The sequence below is a fragment of the Crocodylus siamensis genome, chromosome 1 (genome assembly GCF_052110815.1).
Source record: "Crocodylus siamensis isolate JL-2025a chromosome 1, ASM5211081v1, whole genome shotgun sequence".
Classification (NCBI taxonomy): Eukaryota; Metazoa; Chordata; order Crocodylia; family Crocodylidae; genus Crocodylus; species Crocodylus siamensis.
The window spans coordinates 360,987,307-361,013,969 of NC_143395.1; the positions used below are offsets into that span (position 1 = coordinate 360,987,307).

The 26,663-nt window shown below is 46.8% G+C and overlaps 1 protein-coding gene across 1 annotated transcript in view; it reads right to left on the reverse strand.

Moving 5' to 3' along the window:
• Nucleotides 1-26,663, reverse strand: part of VWA8 (von Willebrand factor A domain containing 8) — a 321,202-nt gene that overhangs the window by 265,297 nt on the left and 29,242 nt on the right. Inside the window, exon 3 of the mRNA XM_090050444.1 lies at nt 123-253. Within this exon, the coding sequence (XP_089906570.1) occupies nt 123-253 (131 nt within the window). The remainder of the gene's footprint in view (nt 1-122; nt 254-26,663) is intronic.

Genomic DNA, 26,663 nt, shown 5'->3' on the forward strand with positions numbered 1-26,663 from the left:
GTTCTTTGGCAACTAACTGCCCAATCAGAAGATCTTCTAGTAATGAAGTATTTACAGACATACACTGTAATAACTAAACAATGTTAACAACTTCAGTTCTCCGTAATTTAAACAAAACTTACCAGATACTGCATGGCAATGGATCGACGAAGGGGCCCAGGGGGACCTATAAGAAAAACATCCTGCCCCAAAAGATCTTTCTGCATTATCCATCTTAGATGCTGGATGACAGATTGACCCAAAGAATCTGAAACTACAAGAAAAATATAATTATAATTTAATACAAATGTTAATGATGAAGCTATCAACAAAAAGGATTAAAAAGTTAGGTGGCCATATTACTTGCTTATTTGGTTCTTAAAACTGAAAAAATGACAACATGTAAAGCAGAATAATTTAAAAGTAGCAAATTCTGCATACAGCCTATGTAACCTATCCTACCTATCCTCATTCTCTATACACTATTTCCTTCCATTTAATAAATCCAATCTTTGCATCCCTTGCCAATTAATCTTTAAATCTGTCATGGCAAAGACTGTGCTTTATAAATGTGTTCAGCACTAAGCTGTAGCCCCTTAACCTCTCAGCATTACTGTATTGCAAATAATAAATAATTTACTGTTAATAGTATTGACATTATTGAGAACAACAACAAAACCCTTATCTACCGTGTATTTCAATTCACATGTACAAAATAAGTTTCAACAGATAGCAATGTTTGCACCAGTAGACTCAAGAGGCTTAACTTGCAGTGACAAATATGGTCAAATGTTATTTTTTTAAAATAATTAAACCCCTGAGTTTTAGTATACTTAACACAGCCAGTGGCTATACAGCAGGGGCATCCTGGGTCTGAATTGACCCATACAAGGCACATGCTGGTCCAGTCTCATGGGCAGAGCCCAGGGCACATGCGACACACGGCACCCATTCCAGCCACTCTGGGAGTTTCACCACACACCATGCCCACTCCACTTGATCTAGGATCCAGCTGGAGCAGGCATCATGCAGCACAGTCCCAGATCAGCTGGTGGATGGGATGGGCAAGTACCACGTGCAGCACAATCCAGCCAGAGTAGGAGCCATATGTTGCCCACTTCAGCTGGACTGGGGCACTGAATGCAGTGTGGGTCCCAGACCAGCTACAATGGGTGCTGTGTGGGGTGGATCCGCTATGTGGGGAGGGGAGTGAAGGGTTCTGTGGGCCCGCTCTGATCCACGGACCAGTTCCTTGCCACTCATGTGGTCCAAAGGGCCCTGCTATACAAAATTAAGAAAGAACTGTCAAGTCTCACTACCTCAAACTTCAGTAATATGTAGCATACAGACAGGGTAAAAACAAAACCAATCCAAAGCATCTCCTTTGGCTCCTACATTAGCATTCCTGATGTAAGAGGCAGAAGAATACTAAAAAAGGTTTCTCTCTCCTCTTAAACTGTATTCCTGGACACTGCCTGAAGTATAATTTTTTGCCAATAAAAGTTAACTTTTTTGACACAGTAAGATTTCATCTGTATGCTTTTCTTCTTACTTAATATAATGCTTGATGTGTATTTAGTGGTTTCTAGGATGATTCATTCTTCTTGATATTGTTGTAATAAAATTATTCTACTGATGCCTAGAGTATGAGATCAGGGATATATCTGTTGGTCTGAAAAATTGCAAAAAAAATTATATTTTTTTGCAAGCTTTCGGGCTCACATGCCCTTTACCATCTTAAACTTTCACCGAGCCTGATGAAGGGTATGTAAGCCTGAAAGCTTACATAAAAATACATATTTTTTTGCAATTTCCCAGTTGGTCTAATAAAAGGTATCATCTCAGAATCAAGAGTTCTAGATATTTGCATTTATTTAGAGTATAAGATTGCGTTTTTTGTTGTTTACATCTAAATAAATGTAATGTATTAAAAATAGAATCATAGAATCATAGTAAGGTCAGAAGGGACCCCGTAGATCTTTAAGTCCAACCCCCTGCCTGAGCAGAAAAAAAGACTGGACTCAAATGAGTCCAGCCAGGTAGGCATCAAGCCTCTTCTTAAAGATCCCCAGGGTAGGAGCCAGAACCACTTCCCTAGGAAGTTGGTTCCAGCTCCTAGCCACCCTAACTGTGAAGTAGTTCTTGCAGATGTCTAACCTAAACCTACTCTCTAATAACTTGTGTCCATTGTTCCTTGTCATGCCAGGGAACGCTAGGGGAAACAGCGTCTCCCCTAAACCCTTCTGGTCCCCCCTAGTGAGTTTATAGACAGTCACCAGGTCCCCTCTCAGCCTTCTCTTGTGAAGGCTGAACAGGTTTAGGTTCCGCAGTCTTTCATTGTAGGGTCTGCCCTGTTGTCCCCGGATCATGCGGGTGGCTCTCCTCTGGACCCTTTCAATGTTGTCCACATCCCTCCTGAAGTGGGGCGCACAGAACTGGACACAGTACTCCAGCTGTGGCCTGACCAGTGTTGCATAGAGGGGGAGGATCACCTCCCTGGCTCTACTTGAGATGCACCTGTGGATGCACAACAAGGTCCGGTTAGCCCTGCCAACTGTGACCTCGCATTGTTGGCCCATGTTCATCTTGGAGTCAGTAATGACTCCAAGATACCTTTCTGCCTCCATGCTCTCAAGAAGGGAGTTTCCCATTCTATAAGTGTGCTGCTGGTTTCTACTGCCTAATTGAAACTCATCCTGTTTATGTAAGCCCACTCCTGTAACCTATCCAGGTCTTGTTGCAGTCTTTCCTTCCCTACTAGCGTGCTCACCTCACCCCAAATTTTGGTATCATCAGCAAATTTAAACAGGTTGCAATTCACCGTCGTCCAAATCGCTGATGAAGAAATTGAACAGCGCAGGCCCAAGGACCGAGCCCTGGGGGACTCCGCTGCCCACTTCCCCCAGGTTGAATATGACCCATCCACCACCACCCTCGGAGTACGATCCTTGAGCCAATCTGCAATCCATCTGACTGTGTAGGCATCAATGTCACAGTCACTTAGTTTTTTAATGAGGACGGGGTGGGAGACGGTGTCAAAGGCCTTGCTGAAGTCTAGAAAGACTACGTCCACGGCGACACCTGCATCCATTGCCTTTGTGACCTGATCATAAAAGGCAATCAGGTTGGTCTGACATGACCTGCCCCTAATGAAACCGCGCTGGTTGCCCTTGAGCATCGTCCCTGAAGCCGGCCCATCACAGATGTGCTCCTTGAGGAACTTCTCAAAGAGTTTCCCAAGGATAGAGGTAAGACTGACGGGCCTACAGTTGCCTGGGTCCTCTCTCTTCCCTTTTTTGAAGATGGGGACCACATTAGCTATCTACCAGTCATCCGGCACTTGGCCGGAGCACCGCAAGCGCTCGTAAAGCCGTGCCAAGGGCCCTGCAATAACGCCAGCTAGTTCCCTCAACACCCTGGGGTGGAGAGCATCTGGACCCGCTGACTTGAACATGTCCAGTCCCTCCAGAAGCTCTCTAACCCGGTCCTCCCCAACCTGAGGTCTGGAGGCGTTCCCCTTGAGTCCGTCTGGCATCACAGTGGGGAAGTCCCTGTCCCTGCACAAGAAAACGGACATGAAGAATTGGTTAAAGAGTTCTGCTTTCTCCTCTGCCACAACCACCAGATTGCCCAGCATACTTTGCAGGGGCCCCACATTACCCGGTGCCTTCTTCATCCTCCCTATGTATTTGAAAAAGGACTTTTTATTATCCTTGATCTTGGACACTATTCCTAGCTCTATGTACGCCTTAGCTTTCCTTACCGCCCCCCTACAGGCCCGAGTAGAGGAGGTATACTCCTCTTTGGAGATAGCACCCCCCTTCCACCGGGCGTATGCTGCCTTTTTGGCAAGCAGGCATTCCCGGACGTCCTTGGTGAGCCGGGGGGCTTTAGGGCACTCTTGCCCCCCTTGCATCTTGTTGGGATGGACTCCCCTTGGGCCCTGAGTATCAAGATAGATACTGATCATTTAAAATACTCAGATACTGAGCTAATCATTTCTTATTCTAAATATGCCTTTGTATCTAATCTTTTTAAAACTGTTCATACCTGCACATAATATATCTAGATATTATCAAAGGTTTTAATGCTAGTCTTAAATGTCATTTTCATAATCCAAGATATGTAGACTAGATAGTATCACAGGGTCATCTCCACGAACGGCCGTGAAGCCCTTGGAGTCCCTGCTGTCCTAATCCACTCCACCCTCTGTGGGCAGTCACCCCTTCTTTCACCCACTCTGTTTTGATATATATTACTTAGATGTGAGTGAGGCTGCCCCAGGGTTTCCCAAATCACTCTCTAATGACCGCCATGTGTCTGCGGTTGCTGCCTTAAGGACTAGTTGCGTGACTCCAACCACCTCTACACTGCACCCTATGCTTCGCAAGTGTAGTCACTCACTGATACGCCTTCCATTTAGCCCTTCCTGTGGGCTCCTGGGCCCTCTTTTGGTCCCATACACTCAGCCCCTCAAACTGGGCTCCAAACCCTTCCCTGGGTCCCTAGAAATCTCCTCCCTCACTTAGTTCCTCTCCAAACCTCCAGACTGCTTCTTGCTGTACTCTCTAAACTGGCATTTTGGGATTGCAGTCCTCCTGTGGGCGATAATCCCTCACCAGCCTCCAGGTCACTGCTGGCTCATCTCAGGGCCCTAAGCCCTTATATCTTCCTCCTGGATCAGATGACTACAATCAGCCCAAGCTATACCTGCAGGCTGCTTCAGCCTGACTGCTTTTAAAGCAGCATGAGCACCAAGCCTCCTGCCATATACATAACTACCTTTAGATGGAAAGATAACTGTACGAACAATCACAGAATACAAAGCAAAAAATAACTATTAATATATCAATGTCAGACCAGCAGGGGATGGGGGGAGCACAGTTGCAATAAGCAGACTCCACTAAAGGCTGTTCTGGGACCAGTATTGTTTAACACTTTTTATTAATGATATGGATGCAGGAAAAGAGTGCAATGATCAAGTGTGACACAAAACCAGGAGGCATTGTAAATCATTTCAGAGGGGAGGACCAGAATTCAAAGGGATCTTGATAAATTGAGAACTGGATTATAAACAACAAAATGAAAATTTAACAAAGACAAATATAAAGCACTACACAGCAAAAAGAAAAAATAGATGCATAAGTGCAGAATGGAGGACACACGGCTAAACAATAGCACTGCAATTTGGGGCTGCATTAACGTAAGTATTGTATGCAAAACCAGGATGCTTCACTTGGTGCTGGTTGGATTTCAGGTGCAGGACTTCATCCAGTTTTGGGCACCGCACATTTTAAGAATGATGTAAGAATGAGAAGAACGTGGAAAGGATCCATAAGTAATGTTAAATGAAGGTATCAAAGGAGTCAGAATGTAACCCATTCAAGAAAAGTGGAAGAAACTAGGTACGCTTAACCTGGAAAAAAGAGAGATGGCAGGGGCACAATATCAATTATCATAGAGAAGATGGAGAAAATTTGATTTCCTTTGCCACAGAGGACATGACATGCAGCCACAGATCAAATCTCAGGAAAAACTTCCTAACTGTAAGACTAGTAGGATAATGGAATAAGTTGCCTAGGAAACCTGTGAGATTTCCTTTATCAGAGGTTTTCCAGATGACACTGGACAGATATCTTCTTGTGAAGGTTTAGCAATTCTGCAACTGTGTAGGGAGTTGGATTAAATGGCCTGTGAAGCCCCATCCAATCATATGATTCTATAATACAGCTTTGAAGTAATCCTATTTCTTCCCTTAGGCTAGGGACAGACATTCAAAAAGCCTGAGCCTGAATTGATTCAACCTTTGCAGATTAGTCTAACCTGGCTAGGCTGAACCAGTTTGTAACCAGGCAGACATTATCTCTGGACTGAGAACATTCAGGCACATGCCTGCAGTGGCACACAGTAGAAGACAAGGGGTGCTATAGCAGCCCTCCCTTCCCTTTTATAGTGCTGAGCTGAGGGGGCGTGGCCAGACCCCAGCAGGACATTCTGATTAGGGAGGTTTGCCTGCACCCTCCCAGGCTTTTCTCCACTCACTGCTCAGGGGGCAAGAGTGTTGCCAGACCCCAGACCCCTGCTAGCACTCTGAGGAGTGTCCTGTGCATGCATCTGTTGATGATATGAAGCTTTTCAATCTCCTTCCCTGCTTCTTTATATTGCCTGCAACAAACTGACAGGCAAGCAAGCCAGCAGGGGTTGATAACAGTGTTTATCACCCCATCAGCAAAACAATAGCTTCTCTCCACTAGTTCAAACTCTTCTTAAACAGTTTACCAGCTGACCTATTGATTAGCTTCAAAAAGCCCTAAATGGACACTGTTCTGTCTGCCTGTCCCAGTGAAATTGAAGACACACACAGACACCTCTTGTCTTTAGCTAGCATACCACATGCCTAGGGTCCATGGGGCTAGGTTCTGTGCTGTGGCAGATGGGAGGGATGGGGGGGGGGATCCTGCTTGAGCAGCGAGGCGGCGGGTAGGGCAGAGGAAAGCCAGGCAGATCCTGCTGTACCTGAAGTCTCTGCTGAGCTCCAGCCAGGTAGCAGAGGGGAGGGGCCAGCTCTGCTGTAGACCAGAGAGCCCTGCCCTGCTCAGCCCAGAGAGCATGCCAGGATGCTGGGGGAGTCCAGTTTATCTTAAACCAGCAAGGGGTCTAAAACAGACATTGCATAAACCAGTTTCATGTAAATCAGTTAAATATGATACTATATTCAACCAGGTTCGTCTCAAACCAGTTTCAGCCATTTTCAAACTGGTTTATGTGCATTGAACATCTGTTCTATTACAGGTTCAAAGCAGTTTCTGATCACTTAAACCAGTTTACATGTAATGTATATCCCTACCCTTACTGCTCAAATAAGATTCCCACTGAAGAAAAATTACATAAAAGCATCACTAAAATGTAAAACTATCCGAATCTGCCATCCATGAAAGTCATTAAAAGCCTTTCCCAGCTCCCTCTAAAAACAATCAGATTCTTACTAGTGATTTCATTGGGGCAGGAATGGGGGCCCAGGTGGAAATCATATAACTCAGTGTACACATTTTTATTACAAGACAAAAGGAAACGAGGCAATTCAAATAAATGCTTTTAAACAACTATTTATGGATACTTAAATGACAACACATTGCTATCTCCATATGGTGTCAGCATGCTAAGTTATCTAGGCTAGAATATTACTATTTTCTTCAAATGTAACACACAAGACATATATACCACACACACAGTTGGACTAATGACAAATAGCATACAAATTTATATGAGAACCTTAAAGAAATTAAGAAAAGTTACTCTATAAAGACAGATTACATACAACGAGGACTGCACTATGCACATGTTGCTGCTCTTTAAATATGGAAGCATTCTGCTTTTGAAAACAACCACAAATATAAACTTTTAAGATTAAATGTATCTTAATGCTGTAAAACAGAATGGCCCTGAAAGGCCTATTAATTATGTAAATTCACCTGTTGTATAAACTTGTCCTTTGTACACATTTATAATTTCTCCTAAAGAAAAAATAATAATAATACCATATGGCCTCAGGTTTTGAATAGGCTGGAAACCTTTCTATAAAGCAAAATTCTTTGGTTCAAAAGTCAAGCACAAAAAGCAGCTTTCACGCAGCATGACTAGGAATGCCTCTGGTGCGTTTCACATTAATAAATGTAGCTATTTTTATTTTTAGGATGGCCTCGAGAAAAAACTTGGGTCAGACTTAAAAGCAGGGCCAGAAATAGAAACAAGATTCAAGAATGCACAGCAACATCTGCAAAACAAACTGTCATGTAGAACAGAACATAAATGTACAGCCTACAAGAAAATATTAAAAGTCTCACAGCCTTTCCCCATGGACTTTAATGTATTTCTGTATATTTATTTCTTCTTGCTTACCCTTCAAGTAGTACATATTATTTACCCTTGAGTATAACTATGAAGAAATACTGATTATTAAATTCCTACAAAATTTGGTAATTTCCCTTTTTTAGGGATGAGAAAATACACATAATTCTTTACTGACGTATTTCCAAGGAGCTGGGACAATATGTTTTTGCTCAGTCATTTCAAATAGTTCTATCCGTAGGCAGACTAAAGTTGTATCAACTAACATATATTTGGTAAAGTAACCAAATAAGTTAGTACACTGCCACTTTCTCAATTCAATCACAGATAACAGGCTTGAAATAAAATGATGAAAAGACAACAAAGAAAGCATGTTTATCTGTTACATGTCACTGATTGTCTCTAATATTAACAGTGTTCAAATTACACAGTTAAGCACTCAAAAGTCAGGAAATTATAAAATTGCACTGCCACATACAACCTTAACACTTCCTCATACATGTACGCGAAATAAAATTTATAAAGATATGATCACCTATTACGTCTAAATACAAACATACGTCTTGGCAACTTTCAATAAATATATGTAGTCTCTTATATTATATTATTCTTGTATACCATTCTCGCCAGTGTACCCTAAAGTTAATAGTTTATATTGTTATATCCTTGAACATTTTATTCATCAGCATTAAAGTACTTTACAACCAGTAATACAAACTTTTAAGGTGAAATTTCAGGGATGAGGCAAATTAGCCCAAATTAGACAACACAATACCAAAAAATCTGCATTATTCTTCACTGAGCCAAATCATCATGTGGTACATACAGTGTAGGTCTACTTACTTCAGAGGAGCTCTGAAGATTTGTTCCACTTTAAAATCTGGGTCTATGTTTTTATTCTTAATTTGTAGGATACTGTGTGGTGGGGTTGGCCAACTTGATGGCAAGAATGCCAAAAATAACATAGGGAGTATCTGTGTGGCAGATCAGGGATGAGTCAAGTAGCACAGCTGCACATAGGGAGCGAACAGTATGAAGCAGAAAGCAGAGCAGAAGACTAGGCGGAGAACAGGGATTGGAGAGACACTTGGAGAGGGTGTAGGGCTAATCCAGGGATGGGCAAAATCCGGACCGTGGGCCAAATTCGGCCCACCAAACCATTTTATCTGGCCGGGGGGACACCTAAGAAGTTTAGAAAATTAATATTTCTCTGCTCTGGGCTGCTGTCAAAGATGGCAGGAGCCAGGGGCAGTAGGACACAGGAGAAGCCGGCAAGAGTCAGAAGAAAGGTCAACTGCCCCCCCAACCCAGAAGTGTCTGCCTCCAGCTGCTTTCCTTGCACGCAGCTGCTCCAGCACCATGTGGCCCCTGCTGCATCACTGAACCATGGGAGCATGGGGCCATGCCAGTACCCCGGGGAAAAGAGCAGGGCTGTGTATGTCCATGCAATGAGGGACGGGGAAATAGAGCAATGAGGGAAGGAAAGAGAGAGAGAGAGAGAATGTGTGTGTGCGTATACGTGTGTGTGGGTAGTAGGCGAAGCACACAGTGTGTGTGCGCACAGTGAGCGAAGCACAGCGCATGTGTAGTGAGCGAAGCAGTGTGTGTGGCTAGTGAACAAAGCACAGTGTGTGTGTCTAGTGAACAATGCAGTGTGTGTGCTTAGTGATAAAAGCACATAGTGCATGTGTGTGTAGTGAGCAAAGCACAGTGTATGTGTGCGTAGCAAGCAAAGCACACAGTGTGTGTGTGCAATGAGGGAGGGAGAGGAAGAGTGTGTGTGTTCGTAGGATGTCCCACATGCAAACCCCACCATACACATGCACCCACACACCCTCACACACCCCAGCCATCCTCCTCCCCACAAGATCCCCCACAAATCCCACACCCACCCACACCCCACATATCTACACATATGCTCCCTCACCCACACCCCACATACCTATCCATCCCCCTACAAACCTCCCCACACCCCCACACCCTCCCCCACACACCCACCGCCCCTCACAAACCTATACCCACCCCTCATGCCTCCCCCCACAATATACAAGCATAAGACTTTATTTTAAGCTATTGTGCGATCACCTCTGAGTATACTATACAAACACATGTAAATCAGGACAAATTTTTTTTTTAAATCAAATTAATGAATGTTGTAGATGTTTGATTTTAAGAATATAATTTGGTATTTTTCTGATTGTGAAATGGCAAAACTCCTTGCTGAAAGGAGTACTTCCAGGGGCAAAGGGAGGGGCTTCTGGTGGTAAGGGTTAGGGACAGGACTTCCAGTCCCAAGGGGGTGAGGCACCTGTCAAGGGGTGCGGCTATCCATGCAGCCCTCAACAGCTTGCCAAAACTCAGTAAGCAGCCCTCCACCCAAAATAATTGCCCACCCCTGAGCTAATCAGTGGCATGCCTGACAAAAAAGTTGGCCCCCACTGCTGTATAAAAAGATACTGGGGCTCAGGTGCTGTCGTGGGAGGCTCCAGACCCCAGTCCCTGGCCCTGTAGCCGTAGCAGCTGGAACCCCCTCCAGAAAGGCTGAGGGGATGTGGGTGGGGTGAGAGGAACCTGCAGGCCCGGGGGGGGCATGTGGTTTGGTAGTGAGGGGCCTGGACCTGTGTCCTGGTGAACTAAGGGGGCAGAGGTAGCTCTGATTTTCTATGATAAAAAACCCAAAATCAAATACCAAATTGTATAGGTATTTAGAATTTATTTCATTATAGTGATTGAGGCACTGGTAGGCTTCAACATTGCTTTAAAATTGAAACTATATCAATAAAACATTGTGTTCAATTGATACCTATATATATGGGGGGGAGAGAGACAGTGCCATTTCATTTTAATTGCAGATTTTGGGGGGTTTTATCAGAGGTTTGGTTTTTTTTTTAAAATCAGTGAATTTGCAATTTTTTTTAACAGAGAAAACGAGGATTCCTAGTAATTATTAACAGGCACATGTCAGAATCTCAGGGAGCTTTGAGTAGAGTCCAACAGGGGTCCATCTGGGCCTGCTGATGTTCAATGTGTCTATTAATGATTTGGGTATAGAAAGCTTCTTGAGCAAATTTTCTGACAACACAAAATCAGGATGGATTGTGACAGCGTGAACACAATTCATAGATTTCATAGACATCAGGGCTGGAAGGGACCTCGGGAGATCATTGAGTCCAGCCCCCCGCCCAAAGGGCAGGAAGTCAGCTGGGGTCATAGGATCCCAGCAAGATAAGCATCCAATTTACTCTTCGAGGTGTTCAATGTAGGTGCCTGAACCACCTCCGATGGCAGACTGTTCCAGACCTTGGGGGCTCGGACAGTAAAGAAATTCTTCCTTATGTCCAGCCTGAAACGGTCTTGCAGGAGTTTGTGACCGTTCGACCTCGTCATCCCTTGGGGCGCTCTGGTGAACAAACGTTCCCCCAGATCCTGGTGGTCACCCCCAAAAAACTTATAGGTGGCCATCAGATCACCCCTGAGCGTGCGCTTTTCCAGGCTAAAGAGTCCCATGGCTCTCAGCCTATCATCGTAAGATCTGTTTTCCTGACCTCTGATTATGCGCGTGGCTCTCCTCTGGACTCTCTCAAGCTTCTCCACATCCTTTTTGAATTGTGGAGCCCAAAACTGGACGCAGTACTCCAGCTGTGGCCTCACCAAGGCCGAGTACAAGGGGAGAATGACGTCCCGGGATTTGCTCGAGAAGCATCTATGTATGCAAGCCAGCATTTTGGTCACTTTACTAGCTGCAGCATCACATTGCAGGCTCATGTTTATCTTGTGGTCAATGATGACCCCCAAGTCTCTTTCTTCTGTAGTGCTATCCAATGTAGTACTGCCGAGCCTATAAGGAAGCTGCAGGTTTTTCCTCCCAAAGTGGAGAACCCTGCATTTTTTGGTGTTAAACACCATGAGGTTCTCGTCTGCCCATTTGCTGAGCTTGTCCAGGTCAGCCTGGATCACCCGCCTATCTTCTGGCGTGGATGCTTTGCCCCAAAGTTTGGTGTCATCGGCGAACTTGGCCAGTCCACTCCTGACTCCAATGTCCACATCATTAATGAAGATGTTGAACAGTATGGGTCCCAGGACAGAGCCTTGAGGGACCCCACTGGTCACAGGGCACCACGATGAGTGACTGCCATCAATTACAACCCTCTGGGTCCGACCACGGAGCCAGTTTCCCAGCCAGCAGATCCTGGTGGAGCCAAGGCCACAACTGGCCAGTTTGGCCAAGAGGTGATCATGGGATACCAGATTGAAGGCTTTTTTGAAGTCAAGATATATGACATCAATCTCTTCTCCCTTGTCCAGGTGATAGGTCACCTGGTCATAGAAGGAAATGAGATTGGTCAAACAACACCTACCCGCAACAAGCCCGTGCTGGCTGTACCTTAGAATGTTAGCCTGGGCCAGTCCCTCAAGGATGGCCTCCTTAATAAACTTTTCTAAGATCTTCCCCAGGATAGAAGTCAGGCTAATGGGCCTGTAGTTAGCCGGATCCACTCTCCTCCCTTTCTTGAAGTTTGGCACCACATTGGCCTTCTTCCAGTCTTCGGGCACTACATCAGAGCCCCAGGAGTTTTCAAAGATCCGTGCCAGGGGCTGGGCTATGACGCTCGCCAGCTTCTTGAGTACCCTGGGGTGCAGATTGTCAGGGCCGGCTGACTTGAAGGTATCCAGCTTCTCAAGGTGTTCCTTCACGAGGTCAGCATTTATAGAGAGCAGGGGATCCCCATCACCCGGATCTCCCTGTCCCATAGCAGGCATGGGCATCCCGTGTGACTGATGAAAGACTGACGCAAACTACCCATTTAATAGGTTGGCTTTTTCCTGGGCGTCAGTTGTCAGTTGCCCCATCTGGTTTAGCAGGGGTCCAACATTGCCCTTGCTTTTCCTCCGGCTCCCCACATATCTGAAAAAGGACTTTTTGTTGTCCTTGATGCTTGAAGCTAGTTGAAGTTCAGTTGCAGCCTTGGCTTTCCTGGTTTGCTCCCTGCAGGACCGGACCAGTGCAGAATAATCCTCCTTGGAGGTGATTCCCGTCCTCCATTCTTTGTAGGCTTTCCTTTTTAGCCGCAGGAGGTCCGCTAGGTCCCTGGAGAGCCAGGACGGCTGCTGTGCCTTCTTGCTGCCTTTCCTCTGTGTTGGAATAGATTTAGCTTGTGCATTGAGGATCGCTTCCTTGAGAAGCAACCACTCTTCTTGAACTCCCATCTCCCTGGGGTCATGGTCCCTGAGGGCCTGACCGACAAGCCTCTTGAGCTTGTCAAAGTCGGCTTTTCTGAAGTCAAGGACTTCTGTGTTGCTGACTGACTTGCCAGCTTTACGGCGGATGGTGAAGGTGATCAGCTCGTGGTCGCTGTCACCCAGCTTCCCATCGATCACTAGGTCGCCGATTAGGTCGTCCCCCGTAGCCAGTACCAGGTCGAGTAGCGCTTTGCCTCTCAGTGGCCCATAGACTTCTTGAGTCAGGTAGAGGTCATCCACGCACGAGAGAAAGCTTTGCAACCGCTCGGATTTTGCTGAGTGATCTTCCCACGAGATGTCCGGGTAATTGAAGTCACCCATGACAACCAAGGTCCTGGAGCAAGCGGCCTCAGTCAGTTCCCGGGCGAACTCCTGGTCAAGCTCAGGACTTTGAGTGGGAGGTCTGTAGTAGACTCCCGCCGTTGTGTCCCCTGTGCCGTATTCCCCACAAATTTTTACCCAGAGGGTCTCTAGCTGTCCATGCCGGTCGCCAACATCAGCTTGCAGGGACATGTAGCTTTCCTTCACATAGAGAGCTACACCCCCGCCCCTTTTGTCAACACGATCCCTCCTGTACAGGGGATAGCCCTCTATAACCGTGGTCCAGTCATGGGTGGAGTCCCACCAGGTCTCCGTTATCCCAATGATGTCATAATTCTTTGCACTGAGCAGGAGGACAAGCTCCTCCTGCTTGTTGCCCAGGCTCCTGGCATTAGTGTACAGGCAGGCAAGTGTGCCCTTGGGGGCTCTTGCCTTGCCCACAGATTGTGCCAGGGCTGGGGCAGGGGTGGGCTCCCTTGAGTTCCTTGGTCTGCTGGCTTTGCAAGGGTTGCTCAGTGGGCCAGCAGGGGCAGTAGTCCCCCCATCCCCCAGCAGGCTTAGTTTAAAGCCCGGTGGAGCACGTCAGCCAGCCTGGCTGAGAAGAGTCTCCTCCCCAGGGGAGAGAGATGGAGGTCATCTCTTCCCAGCAGCTCGCTGCCTCTCTCTCCAAAGAGCGGGCTGTGGTCATGGAAGCCAAAGCCTTCCTGATGACACCAGCGCCGCAGTCTTTGGTTCACCGCGTGGATCCTCCTCTCCCTCCTCAGCCCATAGCCCAAGACTGGGAGGATCGACGAAAACACCACCTGAGCTCCCAGACCCCTAAGCCCCGCTCTCAAATCCCTGTAGCGCCTCATGACCTGGCTGGGGGTGCTCCGAGCTGTGTCATTGGTGCCCACATGAATAAGGAGCATGGGGTAGTGGTCTGTGGGCCAGAGGAGCTGTGGGATCCTCTCCGCAATGTCTCGGATGTGGGCCCCTGGGAAGCAGCAGACTTCCTGGGCTAAGGGGTCGGGGCGGCAGATTGCCCCCTCAGTCCCCCGCAGGATGGAGTCTCCCACAACAAACACCTTTCGCTTTGTCTTGGGGAGAGCGGGGGCAGTAGCTGTGGTTGAGCCTGGGTTGCCTGTGGGAGCTGGCAACTGAGCAGGCTCTGCTGGGGCTGCAAGAGGTGCGAACCTGTTGCTAAGCTCCAGCGAGGGAGGGGCCTTGGTGCGGCGGGCCTTGAGGCCCTTGACCACCTTGGTTCATGCCCCTGACTGGGCAGAGCGGGAGGTCCCAGAGTCCTCCTTAGTCATGGAGGGAGATGGTGCTCTACCCCGTGGCTCCCGAGGGAGAAGGGCCTGGCAGTAGGAGTCTATCTCCTGCTCGCAGTCCCTGATGGCACGCAGTCTCTGGACTGTGTCCTGGAGCTCCTCCAGCTGGTGCGCCAGAGACCCCAGTAGGGAGCAGACCCCGCAAGGGGAGATGGCCATGCTCCCGGGCCCCAGAGCCTGAAAAAGGGACAGGCAGCCCCCGCAGCCAAGAGCCAGGGGCTCCATCTGCGTGGAGCCTGGAACCATGGGCTCCATCTGGGTGGCCGTCTCTGAGGTGCCCGATGGGGGGGCCGCAGAGCCCGAGGTTTCATAGTTTCATAGTAGCTAGAGTCGGAAGGGACCTAGGTAGATCATCTAGTCCGACTCCCTGCCTTGGCAGGAAAGAGCGCCAGGGTCAGATGACCCCGGCAAGGTGCTCATCTAACTTCCTTTTAAAAATCCCCAGGCTAGGAGCCTGCACCACTTCCCCTGGAAGCCGGTTCCAGGCTCTAGCCGCCCTGACTGTGAAGTAGCGCCTCCTAATATCTAATCTAAACCTACCCTCTGCCAGCTTGTGACCGTTATTCCTGGTCACTCCTGGCAGCACACGGGGGAACAGGGACTCCCCCAATACCTGCTGATCCCCCCTGACCAGTTTGTAGCAGGCCACAAGGTCCCCCCTTAACCTTCTCTTGTGGAGGCTAAACAGGTTCAGGTCCCGTAGCCTCTCCTCATAAGGCCTGCCCTGCTGACCCCTGATCATACGAGTGGCCTTCCTCTGGACTCTTTCCATATCGTCCACGTCCCTCTTGAAGTGTGGCGCCCAGAACTGGACGCAGTACTCCAGCTGCGGCCTGACCAGTGCCGCATAGAGGGGGAGGATCACCTCCCTGGACCTGCTCGAGATGCATCTGTGGATGCATGACAGGGTACGGTTGGCCTTCTTGACTGCCTCCCCACACTGCTGGCCCATGTTCATCGTGGAGTCAATGACGACTCCAAGATCCTTTTCCGTCTCCGTGCTGGCAAGAGGGGAGTTTCCCAACCTGTAAGTGTGGTGCCGGTTCTTCCTCCCCATGTGCAACACCTTGCACTTATCAGTGTTAAACCCCATCCTATTCTCATCCGCCCACCGTTGCAACCTGTCAAGGTTAGCTTGTAGCCTATTGCACCCTTCTAGTGCACCCACATCCCCCCACATCTTAGTGTCATCAGCAAACTTGAACAGGGTGCTTTCTACCCCCTCATCCAAGTCACTGATGAAGATGTTGAACAGTGCGGGCCCGAGGACCGAGCCCTGCGGAACCCCACTGCCCACGTCCTTCCAGGTCGAGAAGAACCCATCCACTACCACCCTCTGGGTGCAGCCCTCCAACCAGTAAGCGACCCATTTGACTGTGTGGGTATCGACACCACAGTCTCCCAGCTTTTTGATGAGGACAGGGTGAGAGACAGTGTCGAAAGCCTTCCGGAAGTCCAGAAAGACTACATCCACAGCAACCCCTGCGTCTAATGATTTGGTGACCTGATTGTAAAAGGCCACCAGGTTGGTCTGACAAGACCTGCCACTGATGAACCCATGTTGGTTGCCCCTGAGCATGCATTCCCCTGCAAGGCCCTCCTGGATGTGTGCCAGGATAATTTTTTCAAAGAGCTTACCCGGGATTGAGGTAAGGTGACCCTCGGGGTGTGGCAAGTGCCCATCCGTGTCATGCCTCTGGTAGGCTGGCTACGGCCGGGGCTGACTACTCTGTGGGGGTCGCAGGCAGGGTCTCGTACCCTCCCGTGCCCTCCCCTGCGCGAACTCCGCGCTAACTCGAGCGCCTGTTTATGCAGCCTGTTCGCATGGCTCCCTGGGGGGCTGGGCCAAGTAGGGTCCTGGGCGGGGGCTTGACCCGGCCCGGCTCCAGGCAGCGGCCTCCTCCCAGAGAGCGTGGAGTTAACTCCTTCCCACCACGAGCCCGCTTACCTCTGGCTGTGCTGGGGGTCGGCAGTGGGCTCTGAGGCAGCTGATGGGGTGTCTGGGGGGCTTCGGGGGAGCGGGGGCGCAGCGGGCTTCACCCGTGCGTCTCGCACTGCTCCGGAGCCTAACTGAGCTTTTTTTCCCTGTTTGGCGGGCCCTTTTAAACTGCGTGCATGCGCAGTGGGCCTGCCGTCGGGGAACGTTGGTTTCTCAGGCCAGGGGGGCCCTGCCCGGGATTTGGGGGGCCCTGCCCTACAGGAGGGAGACTGGTGAGTACCCCACTCCTTCTCTTCTCTCTCTCTGGGGAGCTGGGCCAAGTAGGGCCCTGGGCAGGGGCTTGACCCGGGCCAGCTCCAGGCAGCAGCCTCCTCCCAGGCAGCGAGGATTTAACACCTTCCCACCACGAGCCCGCTTACCTCCAGCTGTGCTGGGGGTCGGCAAGGGGCTCTGCGGCTGCTGAGGGGGTGTCTGGGGGGCTTCGGGGGAGCGGGGGCGCAGCGGGCTTCACCCGCGCGTCTCTCACCGCTCCAGAAGAACCTCGACAGATTGGAAAGACCTAACAGGATGAAGTTCAATACAGACAAATGCAAAGTGCTACACCTTGGGAGGAATAATCAGAAACACTATTTGTGGTGTAGTCAGGAGGCTACAGGTATTGATAGTATTCTTTCGTGTTTTCGGTTTCCCACCTTTGGAGGGGTCGGGAGATGTGTGTCATAGAGCCATAGTGTTGGCTCAATTGCAAGAAGGGTTTTGGTTGTATATAGAATCAGGATGACCATACAAACCCATAAAGCCCAACTCTGATTTGGTAACTGGGTTAGGCCATATACGTATTTCAGGAGAGCCCAGAATATCTGTAAGTGGGGTCAGGCCAAGAGAGACATGAGCAACCTGTCGTGGCTGGGTATAGGGCGAGGTATAGGGGAGGTTGGAGCCTCACAGAAGACTGTCGCCTAGAGGTCCCAGATGCAGGCAAGCCACAGTAGTTGAACCCTGCCACTGAAAGAATCATCCAAGTCGTGGCAGGCAAGATTGGGGAAGAGACTACCCCGGGGAGGGATATCCATTCAGCAAGACCACAGGGACAGAGCAACGGACATCCATACACATTCAAAGCCAGGCAGCACATGACCGGATGATCGAAGCCCGACGGGTGCAATACTGTAATGGTGACATTCCAAAACGATGCCTGTAAACTCCTACTGACACGCAAAACTCAGCACAGGAATGAAGTGAGCCTCGCTATCATGCCGTAAGGTACACATGCACTTATTTGCTTTAACTTGCTGCAACAAATACCCCACCCTTCAATACAGCAGCTACATCTGACACAAAGAACACAAATGGAGTGCATGCAGATCATTCCCAGTGGTTACTAACAGTTCCAATGATCAGAGTTAAGATTATGGTGGTGGGTATCTTCATATTTCCTGGTTTTCAAGTGTTTCACTGTCACTGAACATGGCACTTTGCAAGGGTGCAGAACCTTTTCCAGTCTGCAAATAACCTGAATGAAGAGGTGTATCAAGAAGTGCAAACACATCTACTGCACTCCATGATCCCACAGCTGTGAAATCTGGCATCCACTTTAGTTCAAGATTTACAACCCTATTTCATACATTTTTCCAGAAAACATGGTATTAGCTTAGATTCTATTTCAAAATGCATTCTCCTATGAGTTTGATTTTAGATCTGGACAAATTTGAAAAGCAACAGAAATATTTCTCAAAAAAATACTTAAACAGAAAACCACACTGTTACACATAGCAAGATAAATGTAGAAGAATGGCACTACAAAAATAATTGCCCTCCTTACAGAATCAATCTGTCACAATTAACAACTTTAATGCATGACTCATTTTTGCTCCTCACTAAAAAAAAGCAAACAATTCAGATTTGATGCAACTATATAGCCTCCCAAGAAAAAAAAACTATTAATCAACAATAGTATAAAATAATTTCATTTTCATATTAAAACATTGTTCTGCATTAGTAAAGGTTGCTCTGTATATAGCACATTTAACCAAATTCAAAATGACTCCGAATTTAGAACAACTCCCTAATAATTAGATTCTATACATGGAAAACTTATAAATTTGTAATAATTTTCCATGTACAGGCATACCTCGTTTTATTGCGCTTCGCAGATATTGCATTTTTTTACAAATTGAAGGTTTGTGGCAACCCTGCGTCAAGCAAGTCTATCGGCGCCATTTTTCCATCAGTTAGCATTTTTTAGCAATAAAGTATTTTTTAATTAAGGTATGTACATTGTTTTTTAGACATAATGCTATTGCACACTTAATAGACTACAGTATAGTGTAAACATAACTTTTATATGCACTGGGAAACCAAAAAATTCGTGTGACTTGCTTTATTGCGATATTCGCTTTATTGCGGTGGTCTGGAACCTAACCCGCAATATCTCTGAGGTATGCCTGTATAGAATCTAATTATAGGAGGGCCATCTTCATTTCATTCCCCACACCACTGCAGTAGGGAAAGCTGTGGCAGGAGGGCAGGCAGGCAGGCAGTGGTGGAGACGGTGGCAGTAGGGCAGTCAAGTAACCTGATCCCTACATCTTCCCCTCTCCCACCTGTCCCTCCCACACTTGCTCTCCCTGCTGCCTGCCTTTCCCCACCCCCTCTTGCCACTTACCCTCACTTGGGCAGCCTTAGGCCGGAGGCCCAGTCCAGCCCAGTAGCAATAGTGGTGGCGGCAGCAGCTCTGGCCCAGCCCTGCTGGAGCCAGAACAAAGGAAAGTAGCATGGGAGTGGGGGTGGAGATGAGAGGTGGAGGGAACAGATGACGGGGCAAAGGTGACGGAGGGGTTGGAAGAGGCTGGGCAGAGGCAGCAGGAGGACAGGCAGTAGCTGTGGCTCTGGCCCCAACCCTGGGTTTGTGCTGGCACTGGGGCCAGAGCCAGAACTGCAGCAGCTGCCAGCCCTCCCCCACAGCCCCACCTTGTACTCAAATCCAAGATGAGGAGCTTCCCCTCAGGTTAAATGGGAAAAAATCTTCCTCTTGGATTGGAGTAAATATGGTATTATATCCAACATAAAACCTAAAAAACAAAGATATGAAAGTCATCTAATATATTTTTTAAAATCTGTTTATTCTGATACAGGCATTAAAAGCACCTTAATTCCAATTATATTGTTCTGCCACGTGTCTCTACAGAGCAGAATTCAGGTTCTTTGGCTGTTGTGTCTACCCATTTCCACATTTTAATATATTTGGATATATTATTGGATCATTATATATTTCGAGATTCTTAACCACTGTGCGGCTGGCTCCTCCAAAAGTGTGAGGGCATAAGCAATGTGTGAGAAGGTAAGCAGATACATGCCAGCTCAGTTTTGTCCCTGCCTTGCCAAAGTCCACCCCACCTCCCACACTGCAGAGTCCATCTGCAGAAAAACAAGCACTGTAACATAAATTTGCTTTTGAAGTTGGGTGCCACTAAATTTGCAAAATTATAGAGGTGTACCTCAAGTCCAACAGGCGTGTGTCTCAAATTTTAAAAAGTTAACAACCCCTGGACTGTATTTTAAAATTTTAATTTTCACTTGCCTTGTCTTAATAATGTTTAATTAAAAATGCACCAATATATCAGTCCATATTGGATCGGCACCAATAAAAAGAAAATTGACATTATCGGCAATCAACTTTTTTGGGCCAATATAACCAATAATGTCACCAATAAATGCTGTGTGCATGTGTACAGCCACAGCACACATGCAGCCAGGAATGCAGTCTGGCAGCTTGGAGAGCAGCATCCAGCCAGTATGTGTGTGAGGGGGAAGGGGCAGGGGGGCAGAAAAGAGAGTGGGGGTGGGGCAGATCGAGGCCCCCATGGTGAGGGAGGGAGGTAGTTGGGCTGTGGCAGGGGCAGGTGCTGCCCAGCTGGGGCAGGGTGCAGGACAGAGCTGTGGGCAGCTTGTCTGGGGGCCAGGTCCCCGCCGCTGTGCACATCCTGGGGAAGGCATGGGGGGCATATGCCCCCTGAATGTATGCGTAGAGTGAGGGTGGGCTGCCCACTGTGGGCTTGAGGCCAGGGGCTGTGCTGACCTCTTCCTGACAAGGGCTGGGCTGTGCTCCCAGCAGCCAAGACCAGGGTGAGGCAGACTGTGGTGTTACTGGGAGTGGTGCCTGTAGCCACCCCAAAATTTGCCATAGCACCCCCAAGCCACCCCGCTCCACTGCTGCCTGCTCTGAGCACAGCCCTGGCCCAGCCACTGCTGGGAAGTGGCTAACAGCCTCTGGCCCTGAGCCTGCAGTGGGCAGCCTGCCCTTGTCCCATGCACAAATCCAGGGGGTACATGCCCCCTAAGCCTCCCCTGGGATGCACGCAGCAGCAGGGAGCCACCTGCCTCCCCACCCCCTGCACCCCTCCCACAAGCTGCCCACAGCTCCGTCCCATGCCCTGCCCTGTCCCAACTGGGGAGCACCTGCCCCTGCCCCACCCTTACTTCCTTCTTCACTGCTGGAGTCTTGATCTGCCCCCTCTATGCCCTTTTACCCCCACAGACTTACCAGCTGGATGCTACTCTCCAAGCTGAATATTGGCTATCACAGTAGTTCCCAAACTCTTGACGGATTGCAAACCACCAATTTAAAATGATACAACCTTAAGTACCATCAGCAATTTTTTCAGTTCAATCTTAAGTACCACAAACAAATTTTTGTCATATAAAGTAAATATAATTAATCTGTTAATGCGTACCACTGACAGGTTGTCTGCGTACCACTGGTGGTACCCATACCACAGATTGGGAACTGCTGGCTATTGGATTGGTATCAGTTGACATGGCTGGTTAATAATCAGCCATCGGTACTGGCCAAAAAACTTTACAGTGCACCCCTAGTTTTTATTTAGGATAATTAAAACAACCCTATAATGTATATTACAAGCACATACTCTCAACCTGAATTCCATTTTAACATAGTTTTTGTCAGTAGCAGCAACCAGAGCAGAAACCTAATGTGAAAAAGGTGAACTCAATTTCTGGTATCTATATACTAATACACTAAGGAGCAGATAGTCTAAAAATATTTTAAAGTATTTGTACTTATTGTATACCCACACATGATATATCATTTTAAAGCTTATAATATCAATCCACAAAATCAAAAAATCATGAAAAGACTGAATAAGTGTAAGAAATGAATAAAAAAGTGGTCATAGAAAAAGCATTATGCAGTACAGTGCATATCATCTAGAAACTCTTAAGCAAGCTGGCAGACAGTATCAGGCTTTGGTCCACTGTGAGACTTCGGGAGAAACAGATTTCTACCCCATTTGTTCCTGGACACTGCAGCAGCCCTCACGCCCTGGGCTGCATCCAGCCTGCCAAACGCACTGTGGTCCAGACCTAGCAAAGTCCCAGGTGATTTTGACACCCGATTTAAGCTGTAAGTTACTCAAGATACTGCATTTTTTATTTCTAAGGTATAAATAACTGCTAAAGTATAAGTTAAGGGTTTCTAAAAACATATCTTTATTCCTGCTGTGTAGACCTAAAATTGAAACAAAAAGAACTGCCAGCAGGGCATCCACCATCACACAGATGGAAAACTAACAGGTCTCCACGAAGGTCAGTAAAAGAGCCAACCTTATGCTGAATATTATGAAAATGAAGACGATCACTCGATGCATAATGAATTGCACTGTGCAAACAGAAAACAAACAAAAGAAGTGCTGGCAAACTGTAAAAATGCTGTTTGTGTACATTCAGAGGATATAACAATTGCACAATGAAATTCTGTCCAAAGATCACCAGTGACTCCTAAATGCATGCTCCACCCTACACTGAATATCACCATATTTGACATCTGTGAGATGTCGTTAGTTTGCCTCTCCCCATACCACCCCTTCCCTCCTCCTCCACACTTACTGGCTGGATGCTGCTCTCCATTAGTTTGCCAGTATGCCATTAGCATGGTACAAGACAATTTATTAGCAAGAAAACCGGCAACCACTTCAAAGGACATTGCCACAACGAAAAAGTAAACCTGGCAGATTTACATACATCACCTTTTCTTAAGAAACTTATTACCTCAGGTAGCAAACCCACAAAGCACAACCCTTGACAAGATTCAAAACTACAACAGTGCAATGGTGTTCACATCACAGGGAGCAAACATACATACACCAAGAAATCCAGGGCCACACACCGTCAAAATTTACGGAACTGTACATCAGCATCAGAGTACTATATCCACAAGACAATGAAAAGCCAAGTCATGGTTGACTTTTTGTAGTGGACACAGAAGTGTTCAGTGAGAAGATATCAAGACATGAAGGACTACATTCTTTTTAGGAAGAAAATGCCAGAGGAGCTGCTCTGGAAAATGCCCCCCATTGCTACCTGCTGATCAGTCAGGAGGCAAAAACTGTGGTTTTAAATATGCGACAGTTTTTGCCTCCTGGCTGATCAGCAGCAAGCAGGGCCACCAGGGCCCCTTGACCAAACAGTGGCAGGGGGAGGCATGTGGCAAAAAGAACAAGATTAAAGAAGCTGCAGCACAGCACACTTCTGCTGCAATTTAGGCAGGTCCCTATTCATTAGGAGTCCAAGTAATATTTAACAAAACTACCAAGATACCAGGTATGGTGTAGAAATTTAGTAAACCTGACCTATTCATCACCTTTGCTTGAAATTCTAAACGATGCCCCCTCAACATCACATCCTGTTTACCTTCCATTCATGACTTGCGAAATGATTGAATTTAAGGCTTATGTTTGTTTAAATGACCATGTGAATGTCCTTTTAAAGCTATTCCAAGTTCAAACGATTTCCAAAAGTTAGCAGATTATTCTGTTATAGTTTTAACTCCAGTTTCGTTCTAAGAATCTATGGAAATATTTTTAAGTAAATGACTTCAAATCTCTCAATCAGCTGTATAAGATTGAAGAGTCAAAAAGCTGTACAGACTCAGACAAACATTTAGACAGATCCAATATGTTCTGCTTTACCGGAGATTTCAAGGTTTTTGACACAAACGTCAAACAAATCCAGCACAGACTTTGGCTGAAGACCAACAGAAAAAAACCCAAGATAGAACCAGATGTTAAGAAAAAACTGCAACACAGTGGAAGGAAGAAGAAAAGTTGCAAAAACAAATGAAACCAGGTCGAGTTTATCAGCAAATGGCATATTTGATCATGTGTTACAATCTGGAGCTTCTTTTAGCTTTAATTCTTCAAACACCTAACAGTTGAGAAAGAAATTTGGTTTAAAGAATTATTTAAGAAAGACTCTTATGTATAAAGCAAAGGTGCAACCACTATAAGCTTTTTTAGCAAAAGGTTGCTGGGTACACACTTGTTGCAAATAACTTAAGTAAACCTGTAGTTTCAAGGCCCCTTCCTTTGTTTATCATATCAGAATAAACAGCACACACTGAAAAAAATTTCAGACCCAATTAGAATATTTCCCACTTAATCAAGAATAATTTATTGGGTTAGTCTAAAGAAAATAAACAAAATCTAAAACAAAACATTTGGTATTATAATAAAATATGTTAAAGATTCCAAACTTTGGTTTACGTGTCCATATAAAATATGAACACATAGATTAAATTGAGACTTACTCTATGTCTTCATTTACAAAACCAAACCTGAGACAACTTTCCAGCCATTATAAACCAAGGAAAAATAATTCACAAATAAAAAGGGAGCTCACAAGGCATTTAAAGTGTTGTTACAACCAAAAAGAAAAGGTCACTTTCCCCATTCCCTGCAACTTCTACCCTTTAAGTTCAAGTATTTTTTGTCCGCCTCTCAAAATACAACCACAAGTAAATTATATAGGTCTGCCATTGTTACCATTTATACATACTGAACACTGATCATCTTACAGTAAGTGTAACAAAGCTTTTCTTTTTTGCTTCAGATCAAGACTTTCCAACCAAAAAAAGGCTCAGGAATACTAATCTCAGCCTTTTGGCTCAGATCAAGCGTCTCAGCTTCTTGTGGGCTAAGATCAAGTGGGGGCATCCAAACCGTAAGACATCTAGGCTTGGGCCTGCACACAGGATGCCTGCCAATGGATTTGGGAGTATCTGAAGTCCCAGGGTGAGAGCCTGGGATGGAGGAGGCTCGCCTGGTGTAGCAGCATACATGGTGTTTAGAATGATTGAGTTCTGCCTGCTCAATTGATGTGATTTTTTTAAACGGCTGAGTTCTGCTCAATTGATATGATTTGGAACTGATTTGGCTGATCTGACCTAGAACAAGAAATATATTCAGAAAAACATGCTAACGTATATATCTTATCAACATACTGGAGTATCTGGAGAAATAAGACTCAGTTATGTCCTCTAAAAATCAAATGAACTTTAAATCTACCAAAGCCTTAATGCAGCCCCAAACGAGCAAGGCACTTAAGCATATGTGAACTATGCCTTTAAGTCAATGGAATCACTAACGTTTATAGTTTAAAATGTTCCTAACCATCTTGTTGAATCAGACCAATGCTTAAGTGTTGTATTTACTTGAATCCAAGATGGGTTTGAATTGAAGGCCCAATAATGAGATGCCATACACAGAAAATATATAATTTGTTATAATTTTCCATATACCATATTTCCCCCAAATCCAAAATGACCCTGAATTTAAGATGACTCCGCAAAACTTAGATTCTTTATGACTCTAGATTCCCCTTCTCCCCATCCCCCACTACACCTTAAACTTGATTCGAAGACAAGAGGCTTTTTCCTCATGTTACATGGAAATTAATCCTTATCTCAGAATCTAGTAAATATGATACAGAATCACTACTGGAGGATCACCTAAATCTCTCCCCATGCTGTACTGTGTGAGAAAGAGAGAGAGTCGCAAGGCTCAAAAGCACAAGGGCTGAACAAAGGGTCAGTGGCCCCAGACCCACAGCCTGGCAGAAACCCTCCTTACCCAGCTGTTTCTGGAGGGGAGGGGCCAGAAACTCCAACATTGATATAAAGAGTCCGGAACAGGCAAGAGGGGGGAGCGTGGAACCGGAAGGAGGAGCATAGAGCTGAGCCAAACTGCAGGAAATCTTGAGAGCAACGTGGAGAGTCGGTAGGAGACTCCTGCAGACAGCAAGCTCCCCAGAGGGAACTTAGAGCGAGGACTGTTGACCCGGCAGTACTTGGAACTGCTTGTTGCCACGCCAGAAGCCGGCAGAGCCTGGCAGAGTTTGGTACTTTAAAGTCCCTAATAGAGGGGCACTCTAGCATTTTGGTACTGTAAAGTCCCTAAAAGGGGTGCAAGCCAAAAATGGTGTCGCGGATGGACCTAATGGGATGAGGGGAATCGTGATGACCTCAATAAGAGGCTCGGGGAGAGCCACCAAAGAGACGGTAGGGGAAGAAAAGAGGGACTGACCTCATGAACATCAATTTTGTTTGCGCTCTGCTAAAAAGAGCTGGAACAATAACCCAGGCCAGGAGTGCTTGGTTTTGTTTTTTTATTTTTCTTCTTCTTGGGATGGAGGTCACGTGGAAGGACCAAGTGGCCGATCAGAAACCGGTGGAACAGGCGAGGGTGTGGGGGTGGTGGAGCCCTCAGAAATGTAGGTCTTTCGCGGGACGACTATGGGACGACTAATGGAACTACACATCCAGGTACTGAACCAACACCTTTAAACACCAAGTCGTGGCAGTAGAAAGCGTGGATCTGTAGAACTCCAATCAGAAACGCCTCACTCGAGTCAGCTGGCAAGCAGTGTCCTACAGGCCTGCAAGTGACGGAGTTACTTGACAGTGGTGCATTGGCCGGGAATTCAGCAATGGTCTCTCAAGAGGGATCAAAATTGAGCACCGACCGGTGTTGACAGGGCCAGAATCCTTGAGCCTGGTGCCACAGGTGCTGCTGCAGCAGCAGCAGAAACAGACAGCAAGGCAGACGGCTATAGAGGAACACCCGATTCAACAGCAGGTTTGGGCACAAAGGGCCCTTTTGGATATTAAGATGCTCAAGATGACTAAAGAGGATGATCCAGAGACATTTTTAGAAATTTTTGAAAGGGCA